This window comes from Staurois parvus, unplaced genomic scaffold (genome assembly GCF_062004578.1).
Source record: "Staurois parvus isolate SC_StPar_1 unplaced genomic scaffold, SC_StPar_1.0 ptg000520l, whole genome shotgun sequence".
NCBI lineage: Eukaryota > Metazoa > Chordata > Amphibia > Anura > Ranidae > Staurois > Staurois parvus.
Window position 1 is genome coordinate 230,853 of NW_028318316.1, and position 16,497 is coordinate 247,349.

The following is a 16,497-nucleotide window of genomic DNA, read 5'->3' on the forward strand; positions in this document are numbered from 1 at the left end:
TGGAGCCAAAACCAATCTTGACTGAGTGTTCTATCTTAGTGCTTGGTGACCGCACATGTGAGTATATTTGTTTTTTGCATGCTTTAAAGTGTTACTAAACCCAGGACCTTACATTCACTCTATCTGGTCTCCCACAGTACACACTACATGGAAATGCAATTATTTTAGTAAATATAAACTGCTAAATACCTTTACTCATCAGCAGTTAGAGCAGTCTTGTGACTTCTATCAGTGTCCAGCAGAGCACGTGTTAAAGCTTGTAGGAGGAGTTTTCTTTCTGCTCTAGGAGGATGCAAAACCCTGACCTCTGTCTAGACAGTGCTGATTGGCCCTGTGCTGATCACATGCACTCTCCCCAAAAAAAAACTCTCTAGCAATACACAATAAACTGAGCATGCGCAGAGTATCTCCACACGATATGTCTTATCAGGAGATAAGAGGGAGACACTGACAGAAGGGGAGGATCAGAGAAGTCAGGATCAAACAGCATTTTTAAACAGTGCAGAGGATTAACCCCTTAGGTTCAACAGTGAGTATGACAAGCATGCTTTACTGCATATACAGACTGATTTTACTGTTGTGGTTTTAGTAACACTTTAAAAGAAAATAATCAGTGTTACACTATAAAGATTTTATCGCATGTTTTCCCGATGCCGGCATCCATCTAAGAGTAAGAAAAGGAGGTATATGGTGTTGGCTGAGCTGGTCTGGTGGAGTGGCACAAAGAGAGGAGAAGTGGTGGAAACCTTGAAAAAGAAGTGACAGATGTTAGCGGTGAATCGTGCATCGACCTTGTAGAGCAGTGGGTTTATAAATATGGTGAGTGATTTGAGAAGGTGGAGGTGAGCCTCTGGTGATTGGAATAAGAAATATGGAAATTTAAATTAGAAGAGCATAATAGTGGGCTGAAAAGAATATTGGACTCTAAGCACTTTTACTTGCAAGTGTCACTGTGTTTGGGCCATTTTTAAGCTTTTTAGTAGTTTTACTGCATTTATTTAGAATGCTGTGTACATATGAATTTGTTTATTTATGCACTTTTTATGTGAATTGAGTTAAATGCTGTAACCTTGTTATTCGTCTGAAAAAAGGATTTAGGATTTTTTGTGAACTGCATCTATAAAATCTGAGATAAAATTTTGATCTATTACAGCAGCTATAGGAGTTAGGATTAACATAGCATGGGTTTATATAAAACAGCATTTAATGCTGCTAATCTGACACTGGTCTGATAATCTGACGTCTTAAACCCAGAAGTGCTCAGAGCTAAACACTTCCAGGTTCATTCTGTACAGCAAAGATCGACGAACAAGAGTTCACCGATCCCCCCACCTTTCTCCATCCTGAATCTCTCTGTTTTTGTCCAGGCACAAAGAAGCTGGACATACCTGGGGACTAAAAAAACATTCTATAAAACAGTGGAGAACACTGCCTATAAATCTCTGGTGCACTAATCCATAACAGTGCTGTACACTACACCAGCGTATACAAAAAGATTCATCAGCCCAACAAAATGTGTAATTTCCATCTTCAAAAGTATACCTTCTGGGGTTGATTGACCAAACAGGTAGTGCTTGTTGACTTTACTTAGCTTAGTGAATGACGTAAAGCTGTAGTACTTTGAATACTCTATCATGCACAAAGAAAAGAAAATGTTTTGCTAGCACGATTAGATAGTTGAAGTCAGCACAGCTACACCTTTGTCACTAAGCTAAGTTACAAGAGGGTGTGGGTTTTATATATATATTTTTTTTATTTATAACCTCTTTTTAATGTTCTAGAGGTCAGGGCAAGATTGTTTATAAACACTAGAGGGGGTTTGGTTTTTAACCCGTTCCCCGCCGCTCTATAGCAGAACTATTGCTACAGGGTGGCAGGTCTACGCAAAATCAGGTATATATACGTGCTTTTGCGTTTGATATGTAGGGGGTGCGTGCACGCTGCCCTACCCATGCCGTTATTAGTGGCTACAGCTGTCAATCACTGGGTCCCAGGCGGAGATTCCCCACCGGCACCCGGCGATCGCTGAGGAACACTGACAGGGGAGAGGTCTGTATGTAAACATACAGATCTCTCCCCTGTCAGCACCAACATGCTGCTTTGTATTGCTCTGCATAGCAGAGCAATACAAAGCATTATGTTTCCCTAGTAAAACACAGCACATATAGTAAAACAGCACACAGTTAACCCTTCGATCGCCCCAGATATTAACCCCTTCCTACCCAGTGCCATCAGTACAGTGTCAGTGCTTTTTATTAGCACTGATCACTGTATTAGTGTTACTAGGGATGTCAGTGGCAGTTAGTCAGTTCCCTCCTGTGTCAGATTGCCCGCCGCAGTGCCTTCTATAAGTTGCTGATCACCGCCATTGCTAGTATAAAAAAATAAAATATTCCATTATCAATACCACCATTTGCAGATGCTTTAACTTTCACGTAAACCAATCAATTTAAATGTATTGGGATTTTTTTAGCAAAGATATGCAGCATAATACATTTTGGCCTAAATTTATGATGAAATTAGATTTTTTACATTTTTTACTGGATATCTTTTATAGCAAAAAGTCAAAAATATTGAGTTTTTTTTTCAAAATTGTTGGTATTTTTTTGTTTATAGTGCAAAAAATAAAAACCGTCCATCAAATACCACTGAAAGAAAATTTTGTGGGAACAAAGGAAATACATTTCATTTAGGTGCAGCGTTGCATGACCGCACAATTGTCAGTCAAAGTAACACAGCGCCATATTGCAAAAAATGGCCTGTTCTGGAAGGGGGGTAAATTCTCTGGAGGGCAAGTGGTTAATATCAGTAATAAGTTATTATTACTGCAAGATGGAGCTATATTGGACCCTATATGGCAGACTTTGTCAAACTTTTTAATACAAGCAACCCAGAAATTAACCTTAAAAAGTATTTTACACTATGCAGTTTTTCCTTGCCTTCCTTATGTTTAATTTTGGAGATGGAGGAGTGAGGAAAGCAGTATAAATAAAGTGTTCTCAAAGGGGAACTGCTGGATTAATATCCGCTAGTGCTTTTTGATCTTTCTTAGCAATAGGGATTTTTTCGTTTGTGAGTATACCTGCAAGAGGGTTAGCACAGGGGTGGAGCAGGAAGGTGGATTGAAGGGGATAGACACACATTAATATTATACGAGGGGCATTTAAGTCAAACCGTGACTTCTGAGTTTATATAATAAAAGAACAAATTTCAAGAAGGGGAAACTGCATTTATTTATTTCAGGTACTTATATAGCACGGTCAATTTACACTGTGCTTTACATATATTGTACATTCACATCAGTTCCTAACCCTCAAGGAGCGTACAATCTAAGGTCCCTAACTCACATTCATACATACACATATTGAGGCCAATTTAGATAGAAGCCAATGAACCTACCAGCATGTCTTTGGAGTGTGGGAGGAAACCAGAGTACTCAGAGGAAACCCACACAGGCACTGGGAGAACATGCAAACTCCGGGCCGTGCTTGGGAATTGAACTGATGTCCCTAGAGCTGCTAGGCAGAAGTGTTAACCACTTAGCCACTGTGAATTTATTTTTTTACATACTCCCCTGCTACATTTATACATGTATCCCAGCATTTAACTAATGCTTGGAAAGTTTCGGCATAGAAAGATTTGTCAGTACGCCTGAACCATCCTAGGTCATCCTGTTTTGCTTCGTCATCATTGTGTTCACCGTTCCCACAGAAAGATTCATCTCGTGCAGTTTAACAGCAGGTTATGTGTTGATTATCCAGGATCAGACATTCTATGTGCTGAATGTTCACAGGAATGACTGCTGTGGGCTAGGAACTGCCACGGCCAAGATCGACACTGACATGCATACAGCCATCTTTAAAACGTTTACACCATTCAAATGTCCTACTGCGGCTGAGTGTCTCATCACTGTACTGTGCTTGAACTCTTCTGTGGACATCTGCAAATTTTACACCTTTGTTCACAAAAAACTTCATCACCACACGCTGTGCTATGTAGGCATTAACACTGTTGTCTGCCATCTTGATTAACAGTCTGTGGATTGGCCTGCGACACGTGTGCAGCCAATCAGTAACAGGACACCTTTGCCATTTACTAATGTATGTAGTACCAATAAATATAAAATAAGTAGTGAGCGCTCTAATAGAAGTCAGCAGCTAGAACACATTAGGCAACCATAATGCCTTAAATATAAACAATCAAACTAAAATAATAAAGTGCAGCGCTAAGAAGGATGAAAAGTCAATAGAGTGATAATCTAGTATCACAATGGTGAACTGTAGAGATACGGATTCCCGCGGTTTCCACTTTGTCAGAGTAACAGAAATGCGCACTCACCGGAAACGCATGGGTTATGCGCATGTGTGATTATGCATCACTAATTAGGAGGAACTGTACAGAGCGTGACGTCATTTACCCGCCGGAGCCACGAGGAGGCCCGGCGTTCTACACCACTGGGGTCAGTACTGCATCGTTTACCTTATGCATTTCATATTTTCATGATGTATCATATGCATACTGACCTGCTGCTGTTTTTATAAATAAACCTGAGATTCTGAACATACTACACTATTTTGGGCATTTGTTTTCTGGGGCTCCTGTCTGGAGCTTTCACTCCCATAGAGAAAGCACTTTGCCATCCTGAGAGGAGTTTTCTCCTGAAGCACCTGGCTTACCTTAAGGGGATCCCCCGGACCTGTAACAGGAGTCTGTGATGACCCACCGTGAGGGAGACGCCTGGCTGCCTGGATTCTGATGTTCCCATTGCCCGTGATGCATAATCACACATGCGCATAACCCATGCGTTTCCGGTGAGTGCGCATTTCTGTTACTCTGACAAAGTGGAAACCGCGGGAATCCGTATCTCTACAGTTCACCATTGTGATACTAGATTATCACTCTATTGACTTTTCATCCTTCTTAGCGCTGCACTTTATTATTTTAGTTTGAATGTATGTAGTACCGCCACGCTAGCATCTCTTTTTATACCTGTAAAATTAAAAGTCCCAGTTTGACTTGAATGCCCCTCATATAAATCACAAATGATTTGGAGCATTTAGTGCATGAAATTTAAGAATGCACACTGAAAGTGGACTATTTGAGAACTTTTTGAGAAAGTTCAATAACTTTGTGTTTGGTTTCTTTTTATTGTTTTATTTTATAATTTTATTTGGTGTATATATTTATATCAGCGGGTGCAATTTAATATTATCTGTTTCTCACTTTTATATTGGTGAAGTGCTAGGCATATCGCGTTATACAGTATATTCATCATTTACATTTTTTAATATGAGTGCACCTGCTAAACTTTTTTGGTGTTTTAATACAAATATCCTTGATATTCCTTTTCTTATGCCACTTGTGTTATTGTTCACCAAAAAACTTTTGCAGTATTGGAAGTGTTTTTTTTAAATTTAAACTGAACTCCAGGAATTCAGCGCAAGTATCATATGAGGTGCATGCCACCTTGTGGACTTATCTCTTTAATTTACATTTCACAGGTTTTGTAGTGCTCCAGGAATATGGTTTCCTGAGCTCTGACACTAGACACTCTGGTCTCTGCTCCTTCAAGTGTAGAGTCAGTGCATCTGCTATACCCACCTCTCCCCTCCTGCTGCCTAATCACAGAAGCCTTTGTATTATGTGAACGCATTCATAAAATACAAAGGCTTCTGCGAATGGGCAGCAGAAGGGAGGGGTGGGCACAGCTGCTGTGTGTGCTTTACTCCTCTCAGAGTCCCGAATGTATTATCCAGAAGTGCCATAAACCTGTCAGATATAAATAATAGAGCTAAATCCAGGAGGTGACACCTCATAGGACTCGCTCATGGTATGCCTGCATGTTTTACAAAGTTGCTGAAATCCTGGAATTCATCTAAAAAGTGTAAGTTCACCTTCAGGAAAATTTTCAGAAAAACCTTTTCTATACAACTTTTTATCCAATGAATAGTACATAAAATAACTCCCTCTGTTGTTAATTGCAAAGGTGGCAGAAAAGTCCACTGTAAATTATGCTCTGCCTGGCACATATAGATAAGGCACAGTGGCTAGAATATTCTTTTATTCTAGCCACTAGACAGAAACTACATGCATACATGTGCATTTATGCACTTATATGTGTAAATTATGCAAGTAGGCTTCTCTCAAAATTCAGGTATGGGGCATTATTGACTGTCCCTAAACACTGCTCAAAAATATGAATCTAAGCTCTATATAGTGCATGGACACTTTGGCTAATATAAAACTACATTCAGAGACAAGAAGAAAATTGCTTTTAAAAGCAGCATTTTTTCCTGCCTGTGTGCATGAGGCCTAATGTAAGTATGTACAGTACTGTTTGTGCAGGGGTGGTGTAGGAGATATTGCAATGGGGTGAAGCCTATTGTATTTGTGGCAATATGAGCAATGAGAATGTAAACTTCTGAGCAGAAATGGGTTAGAGAAGGGCATTGCCACCAAATGCATAAAAAATTATCCAATAACGAACAGGTTTTTTTGTCTTTAGTAAATCAGCCCCTATATGTCCCAATTCCAAATACACATGGACATTTTGGCCATGTAAGTCTAGCTGTGGGTCATCTAATGAAGAACATAATCATGCTATGACCTGATTACAATCTCTATTGCCCATAATAACAAATTATATCTATTTTCTTCCCACTGTCAACATGAAAGAAAGTAGTTTAAAATGTCTATTTCTAAGTGTAAACCAACACATCACACAAATTATCCCACTGAAAACACAGAAGGGCTCCTTTTTCTTACAGAGTTCATTTTTTTGCTAATACAAGAAGAAGAAAAAATCATAACCAATGGACTCACATGCTGGAGATATCTATAAGATTAATGTGTTCTTCATGTCCTAGTTGGCTTGCCAGTTCTCTAAATTCTTCCATCAACCTTATCAATCCCAGATCCAAATTAAACTCAGCAGGAAATTCTAAAATCCAGTATCTAGAACAGAAATAAGAGCAATCAAGTCTATCTGTCTCCACAAAACACATATCTTGGTTGACTGCGTTACTTATGTAATAAAAAGCGGAATTTTGTATATTATTTTTACATTGTTAGTCTGGCTGAAAAAAGTCCATCCAGTTCAAGCATTAGTAAAAAAAATAAATAAAAAGTTATAATCCTACACCCACAGTTGATCCAGAGGAATGCAAAATAACCCAGCAAAGCACGGTCCAATTTGCTCCTGCAGGGAAAAAAATTCCTTCCTGATCCCTGGAGAGGCAATCGGATATTCGCTGGATCAATTTTACCTATAAATGTTAGCATCCAGTTATATTCTGTGTATCCAAGAAAGAATCCAGGCCTTTTTTAAAGCAATCCACTGAGCTGGCCAGAACCAACTCTTGAGGGAGTCTAGAACACATTTTCACAGCTCTTACTGTGAAGAAACCTTTCTGTGTTTGGAGATTAAATTTATTTTCCTCCAGATGTAAGGAGTGTCCCTTTATCCTCTGTGATGACCTCAGGGTGAATAGCTCTACACCGAGTTCACTATATGAACCACTGATGTATTTATACATGTTGATCATACCCCCCCCCCCCTTAATCTTCTCATTTAGATCATTTTACAGATGTGTATATTTCTAGAAAATACAAAAACATATGCAAATTAATGCAGTCAAGTTTTTCATGCTTATTTTTCTTTGTAATGGTGACCTGAGGTAAATATATATACAGATATACATATATTTTACTTGTGAACACAGTAAGGGGAAATAATTTCATATCGAGTTAAAAAAAAGATTTAAGCTGAACTCCAGCCTTACCTTCAGTCTTCCACAGTTGTACAAATTTCTCTTGTGTACAGAAAGTTTACACTCTGATTTCACTGTAATGAAATATCTAATAGATAGTGCAGCGCTAAAAATAGTAGAATACTAATACACATATATGTAGCGCTGCAATATCTATTAGATATTTCATTACATTGTATTGTGTGCCTGGGTTGTGGCATTCTAAGTGCTAGCTGCTTAGTGATAGGGGACATAATAGCGCAGGAGGCATACTATACATTTTTCTGATTTCACTGATTACTACGAGCTTCGTATTTCTTACTGTCCTTGGTCTGCCTTATTTCATTCATTGGATATCAGTTCTCTTAATTGTGAAGGCTTGGCATCATATGTGGGCCGTACCTAGGGTGGTCTGCAGTCAAATACAGTCTGTCTAGGAACACCCACTCCTCCAGACTGATACCCACCCATCAAGACATTTTGTTTTTTGCATTACTCTTCCCAAAAGCCAGCTCACTACTGGCATAAAGGCTGAAAGATCTTAAGAGGAGTACTGAGGCAGGGTGTGGTGATATTTTCAGAAAGCTATGTGTAGCACCCTGCTGGTCTCTCCCACCAGCCGTGAGCTGCCTGCATTACATATAGAAACACAGAGACCCAGGGATGATACAAATTGGACTAAAATAAGGTCTGTAATAAAAATAGAAACTTTTTATCCTTAGACATCAATAAGGCCTTCGACACTCTATCCTGGCCGTATCTCCTAACGGTCCTTCACCGCTTTGGCCCTTCCTTCCTACGATGGATCTCTTTGCTATACACATCCCCTCAAGCGAAGCTTAAATACTATGGATTTGAGTCCTCTACGTTCTTGGTTGCCAGAGGCACTAGACAAGGCTGCCCACTTTCCCCTTTACTTTTTATCCTAGCCTTGGAACCATTGGCAGAAGCCATTCGTTTACATCCTGATATTAAGGGGATTGATGTGGCAGGCTCCCAACATAAATTGTCTTTGTTTGCAGATGACATACTATTGTCAATCTCGAACCCGGGGGTTACTTTGCCCAATTTGCTCGCGGTTCTCTATTCCTTTGCAACCCTTTCAGGCTTATGTGTCAACCCAGCTAAATCAAGAGCTATGTCAGTTACCCTCCCACCATCACTCTTGACAACTTTGAAGCAAACGTTCCCTTTTCAATGGCTTTCGGCCTTACCATATCTAGGAATTAAGCTTACCCCGACATATGATGGACTGTATCAGGCTAACTTTCCCACTGTCTTTCACGAGTTGACAGAGCTATTGTCCTCTTGGTCTCATTTCCCGCTTCCATGGTTCGGCAGAATTAACGCAATCCGCATGACCTATCTTCCTAAACTACTATATCTATTTCGTGTTTTGCCAGTTCCAGTACCTTTGCATATATTGCGTATTCATCAGCGAAAACTTCTGTCCTTTATTTGGAGCTCTTCTCGACCCAGAATTAGCAAACATATCTTATTCGCACGACGGAGTATGGGCGGGTTATCTGTTCCAAATCTCCAGTCTTACTATGTGGCGGCTAACATTGCCCCCTTAGCTCATGTTCATGCATCTCACCACTTCCCCCTGTGGGCTGTTGTAGATATGATGGACTCTCACCCGATACCACTCTCCTCCTTGCCATGGCTTCCTATCTCTCAACGTCCATCTACCCTTAGTCCAACGCTGACGCTTTCGCTACGTCTCTGGGATTCTATCAAATATTCCGCTGGCCTTATCTCTCCTCACCTGCCGCTGTTACGTCTATTGCATAACCCATTATTCCCTCCGGGTAGGGATAATCCTAGACAGTTTGCCTGGTGGCAGACGCATGGTTTTTATGATGTTCACTCACTCCTATCTCCCACTAGAATAATTACCTTTGACGCTCTGCGTTCTTCTTATAACATCCCTCTCCGAGAACATTTTGGTTATCTTCAACTTCGTCACTTTATTAATACACTAATACGCACGCATCCGGGACCTTATCATCTGTCCCCCTTTGAAAGCCAGTGCAGACATAGACCTCATGCCCCGGGTTTGATTTCCTTGATTTATTCTTTCATTATATCTTATAGAACCCCTCTGGTTCGCTCCTATCATCAGCGTTGGCAGTCTGAATTAGGGGGGACCTTGGATCAACAGGACTGGCAGAACATGACCCAAGCACTATCTAAATGTTCTAGGAATGTCATTATTCTTGAGAATGCCTACAAAATTCTATACCGATGGTATTATACGCCTGCTCGTCTAGCTAGTTTTATCCCTACATATTCCCCGGTCTGTTTTCGGGGATGCCAACAATTGGGTACTATGGCTCATATCTGGTGGACTTGCCCTAAAGTAAGCAGATTATGGGTTAGAGTGTATGCCCTCCTCCGCACTATCCTTCACGCAGACATTAAGCGTAACCCGTATGATGCGCTTCTATTTAAACCGCTGGAGGGCCTCCTCCGTTCTGAACGGCAGCTGGCATCATACTTATTTATGGCAACTAAATTGACAATTGCGAGAGCTTGGAAAACTCCTCTCCTCAGTTTTGAGGCCGTCAAAAACCGAATGAACTTCATAATGGTTAATGAAAAACTGACGGCCATATTGTTGGATACCCATACAAAATTTCTGCAGATATGGCGTCCCTGGCTGGATATATCTCAACCTTCGAGATTTGACCAGTCCCTTCTGTCGATATGAGGATGGATTTCGCTGTGATCGCCTCGGAGCCCCCCCCCCCCCCCTTTTTTTTTTTTTTTTTTGGTGTTGTTGTTGTCCGTGTCTCTCTACTGTTTGTCTTTTCCTAACCTCCTGTCAAATCTGTCCTTAAACATATTTTTCAGATTGTGCTTGCTGTTTTATGCGCTACATCTGCAATACTACCAATGCAATCTGGATTTCTTTGTAAACTCTAGGTTTTGGACATGTACCATTTTTTGGAGAAGGCCTCTTCCCGTGCCTCTCCCGTTCTCTATAATGTTGATGTAGCAAAACTCCCCTTTAGAGTTTATATTATCATTGACCCACAAAGGTTTGTTAATCGTTCTCTCCCAACCCCTTCCCCCATCTTTTCCTACAGGGCACCTATGTAAACTTTTCAGCTTATGCCTTTTCCAGTGCATGCCTTGAACTAGCTTCCCCTCACCCACTACAATTTCTAATTGTTGGTCATTGAATCTATGTTCCGAATATTTGTTTATCTTTGCTTAATATTCAATAAAGCTCTTTGTAAAAGAAAATAGAAACTTTTTATTTAATTATTTCATTAGTGTGTTGGTGAGAGGGAGAGAGAAACCAGGGAAGGCAAAATATAAGCGGATTAAGCCTAATCCACAATATAGCAAATGTGTCCATTGTGGAGTGACTGTATTTCAAGCAGCTGACACTACTCTGTAACTGCAACCCTTCTCTAACACTTTGTGATATTGAGTTTTTACCTTACAATTTTTTTACTTTGTTTCCCTCGTGTTGTGCTTAAGTTCTGTTGAGTAAATGATCCTCCTCTACTCACATCTATGTTCATAGCACATAACAGTGGTGAAAAGGATGGGCTATTGGTTACCCCTGTTATCCATCATAAGTCATTGAAATCCTGTATATCAGATATTTGTATGGCTTCTCTAGAACTGATAAAGGTGTGTGGTTTCTCAGTCATCATGGTCATAGGACACACATTCCCTCCCTTGTGTCTACTGCCATTAACAGTGTACAATTCTAACTGTCTTCCTATGTAAAACCTAGATATATGGTTTTTAGATGAGGTTTTTTGGTGACATCGTAGATGTCCTGTGATCTATGGCCAACCAAAATACATAAAAGTTTGGACCTTTTAAAAGAATAGTCTATTTCTTCTCAGACAGCCTTATCATGACTTCTTTAACATAAAAAAGAACAATACCGAAAAATTTGAAGAATTGCCATGTGCAGCTCTGCTACACAAGCCTTTATGAAAAAGAAAAATATACACTGGCTGGCCTCTTTATTAGATACACCTGTTCAATTGCTTGGTAACACAAATTGCTAATCAGCCAATCACATGGCAGCAACTTAATGCATTTAGGCATCTAAGCATGGTGCAGAAGCCTTGCTGAACTTCAAACTGAGCATCAGAATGGGGATGAAAGGGGATTTAGGTGACTTTGAACAATGGTTGTTGGTGCCAGACATGCTACTCTGTGTATTTCAAAAACTGACAATCTACTGGGATTTTCATGCACAACCATCTCTAGGATTTACAGAGAATGGTCCGAAAAATAGAAAATATCCAGTGAGCGGCAGTTGTGTGGACGAAAATGCCTTGTTGAAGTCAGAGGTCAGAAGAGAATGGGCAGACTGGTTTGAGATGATAGAAAGGCAACAGCAACTCAAATAACCACTCGTTACAACCAAGTATGCAGAATACCATCTCTGAATGCACAGCATGTCAAACCTTGAAGCAGATGGGCTACAGCAGCAGAAGACCACACCTGTGCCACTCCTTTCAGCTAAGAAAAGGGAACGGAGGCTGCAGTTTTCATAGGCTCACCAAAATTGAACAATAAAAGACTGGAAAAATGTTGCCTGGTCTGATCAGTCTCGATTTCAGCTGCCACATTCAAATGGTAGAGTCAGAATTTGGCTTGAACAACATGAAAGCATGGATCTATCCTGCCTTGTATCAACAGTTCATGGATGTGCAACTGACAAATCTGCAGCAACTGCATGATGCTATCATGACAATATGGATCAAAATCTTTGAGGAATGTTTCTAACACCATGTTGAATCTATGCCACCAAGAATTAAGGCAGTTATGAAGGCAAAAGTGGTCCAACCTGGTACTTGTAAGGTGTACTTAATAAAGTGGCCGTGAGTGTATATCTTCAGTGTTCTCTTCCACCTTGCTGTATTGAAAAGATGTCACCGGCTCCACCCCTTACACTAGGTGTGGCATCTTCAGAGGGACAGAGGAAACCCATTCATGACAACCAAAGCTATTGCTTATACGGAGATCTTCACTGTATAAGCAATAACAGTGTAAAAAAAATTCCTGATAACCTTCCCCAGAGTAGTACAGTGTCACTATGGTGACACTGAGTTATTCTGATGACAGGGTGTAAAAAAATGTTTAAAACATTTTTAAAAATGTTCTTAAAAAATGTGTAAAAAATTGAATAAAAAATTATTTAACATTTTTTTTCCTACTGCCATCATTCAGTATCCCTGATCACCGCAGCACCAGTCACATGATGAGGCTGTGGTGCACTGGTGACAGAGAGGTAAAAAAAATGTGGAAAAAGAAAACACACTGTATTTAATTTCTTCATTTTCCAAAAAATTGAGACAAGAAAAATTACAACTTTAAAAACTCGCCATGCCTCTTTCTAAATACCCCAGGCTGTCTACTTTCCAAAAAGGGATCATTTGGGTGGTAATTGTTCTGTCCTGGCATTTTAGGGCCCCAAGAAATAAGGTCAGAATAAGGACTGATGAATTTTCAAATATATATACCATAGTTTGTAGATGCCATAACTTTCACACAAGTCAATTAATATACTCTGTTTTACTAAAGACATGTAGCAGAATACATTTTAGCCTACATTTATGAAGAAATTAAATTTTTTAATTTTTTATTGGATATGTTTTATAACAGAAAGTAGTAAATAGTGGGTTTTTTTCAAAATTTTCTGTCTTTTCTCATTAATATAGTAAAAAATAAAAACCCATTGGTGATCAAATACCCATGATAATTATATGAATTTCATGTGGGTACAGTGTTGCATGACTGTGCAATTGACAGTTAAAGTAGCACACTGCCGAATAGCAAAAAGCAGCCTGATCATGAAGGGGGCATAACCTTCCAAAGTTCAAGTGATTAAGGCCTCATGTACACATGAATTCACCTAGTCGCTAAACTCCCCTGGCAGCTGAAAAATGCTAAATGTGGCAAAACCGTGTGTAAACGTGGTACCGCATTTAGCCATATTTACCCACATTTACCCATGTTTAGCGCTTGGACATTTATTCATTTGATTGGTCAGAGTATTTTCCATTAACATGGATAAACACCCAAGTGCTAAACCTGGCTAGCGTTTAGCTACATTTACATGCGTTTTTGCCACATTTAGCATTTTTTGGCCTAAACGTTCTTCTCCTGAATGCGATTATTCTGCATTCAGTAGAGGAATGTTTAACTGCCCCTAAACTCTTCTGCTCCTAAACTCTGGTAAAAGCCTATGTGTACATAGACTCATAGGCTTTTATTGAGTTGAGTTCAGGGGCTTTGGCAAAAAAATGCAAAAGCTCTTAAACTCATGTTTAGGAGCAGCAGTGTATATAAGGCCTGATATATCTTTTCCACAACCCCAAGTTGTTATTGATTAGAATGCTTAAGTAACGTAGTGTTCTGAAATGTCACTTACAGTATGAACAGAGAAGAAGCCAGAAACAGAGTACCAATTAGTTCAGACATTTTCAAACATGTTACCATAAATTGCCTGCCTAAAAATATTGACTTGGACACAGACAATAATTCCAAAAAATCCAAAAAGAAACCTTTCTTTGGTATTTATGGTTGCAGGCTCAGTACATAGACAATGCATATGCACATACATAGGCAATATATCATTAGGAATTAATTAGGTCACCTGAAAGAAACTATGCTATTTTGGAGGTAAGGTTTTAAAAAGAGAACAGTAACTGTGGACTCTGTGGAAGCAATACATTAATTATTGTATATAAATAAATAAAATACAATATGGAAATGCAATGGAAAAATATTGATCAATTTGTACAGCAACACAATCTCAAAATTCAGTGATACAAAGAATCAATAAACGATCAGATCACATGGCATTAACAGCAAGACTAAAGGGTGAATAGAAGAAATTAAAAACCCCAAGGATTCAATTGGACAACAGTGGCTAAAAAATTACGAAAATGGTAAAATCTTTCCTGACAACCAAGACAGAAAGAAATAAATGTTGGCTACAATGAAATATAAAAATTAGAAAAGAAAAATTAAACCAGGAAAATGCACATGAAAGTAAATAGACAAGTATCAAAGCCAACCTTTAATAATGGAGATGAAATTGAAAGTGAAGAAGAAGAGGTATTAGCCACAGAGAATTAGATGCACAGCAGATGGAGAGAATACATGTCAGAAGAGATAATAAATTAGGACATAATGAAAGCAGTACAAAGCTAAAGTAATAAAGAGCAACAGGCAATGATGAAATACCAACTAAATACGTTAACACAGTAGGTAAAAAAGTAAAACAAGAACTTGCTAAGAGTGGCATTTTACCAAGGTGAAGAAAATGTTTGAAAAATGACTACAGACTATTTTGGTAGCAATCCTGAAGTAAAAAAAAAACAATAAAATGTGTTAAGCATCAGACAATATCCCTGATACTACAAGTGATGAAGATTTCATCAAAAGTTATCTATAACCACATAAGTTGAAAACAAAATAAAACTGATCCATTTCAATATGACTTTTGGGCAAAAGTCAGCACCATCAAGAGCATCATTACACCACCTAAAACCTTGCTAGCAAATCAGATCAGAAAGCAACAGGAAACATATATATGGCTAAATGACTTTTTCAAATCATTTGATTTGAGTCGAGCATGACAACCTTATAGAAACATAAGAAACATAAAAGGGGTGTTGGTAGAAAAAAATCTCAGGTCTCATAGCCCCACTATCTATAACATACAGGAAGTGTTTTTGAAGATGGATACCAAATGTTAACATGCAATTCCAATAATGTACCAAGGATGTGTTCTGTCTCCACAGCTGTTCAATACCTAGACAGACAAATCCTTTCAATGTACTGTATTTGTGGTGGTGTTGGAATTCCAATGTATGAATCTAAGATTATTCAGAAAATATGCAGACTATACAGTGCAGAATGTGAAAAAGGTTGCAACTGCTTGAACTACTTGAAATGCAAAGAATGAAATAGCTGAAATGGGCAAGAACATATCCAAAAGTCTCCATCCAAATAAACACTTAAAAGGCAAAATGTATAGCTGGAAACCAACATAAAGAAGTAAAACAGCTGCTTGAAAATGAAGGAATAATGCAAATAACCATATTCTAATATCTTGAAATACTGTATGTACTAATGAAAACCTGAAGAGTGATGATGACGTCAGAGCTCGAATTGCCAAGAACAAACAGTTTCTGGAGGCACAAAGAGCCCAAGAAGAGCAAGCACCCTCTAAACACAAAGAAAGTATTTCTACAAATGCAAGTCTGGTCTGTTCTCGAGTATGGCACAGGAACGTTTTCCCTCACCTTAACTTTAAAAAATGAAGATCAAAAGATTTGAAATGTGGTGCTACAGAAGGATCTTGGAAATCAACTGGACAGACATGGTCATAAATGAAGAGGTGCTGCAAAGAGTCATTAATAAAAACCACATCTGCTAAAAAGGAATCTTGAAAACAAAATGCCAATTACTTGGCCATATTGCAGGAAACTATGAAAGATTGTGGAAGAGAACAAAGTAAAGAAAAGGAAAAAAGAACACAGTGGATGGATGACATCCAGGAAATGACCAACAGCCTTTATATAAATAGAATATTAATTTGGCAAAAGACACAGCAAAATGGAAGTGATATTGTAAGCAAGGATCCAAGTTTGAAGTTTAAGACTTTATCATATTGGTAATGATAATGTAATGTTCAAATTTGGTTTAAGGAGCTAAGTAGCCAAGTGCATTCTACTTCCTACAAATAAACTGATGCAGT

At 38.9% G+C, this 16,497-nt stretch overlaps 1 protein-coding gene across 5 annotated transcripts in view; it reads right to left on the reverse strand.

Moving 5' to 3' along the window:
* The window catches only part of RASGRP3 (RAS guanyl releasing protein 3), a 205,821-nt gene that overhangs the window by 65,177 nt on the left and 124,147 nt on the right, over positions 1-16,497 (reverse strand). For all 5 annotated transcript variants that reach the window (XM_089690176.1, XM_089690178.1, XM_089690177.1 and 2 more), the window contains one exon: positions 6,823-6,954. In XM_089690176.1, coding sequence (XP_089546302.1) covers positions 6,823-6,954 — 132 coding nt within the window. The remainder of the gene's footprint in view (positions 1-6,822; positions 6,955-16,497) is intronic.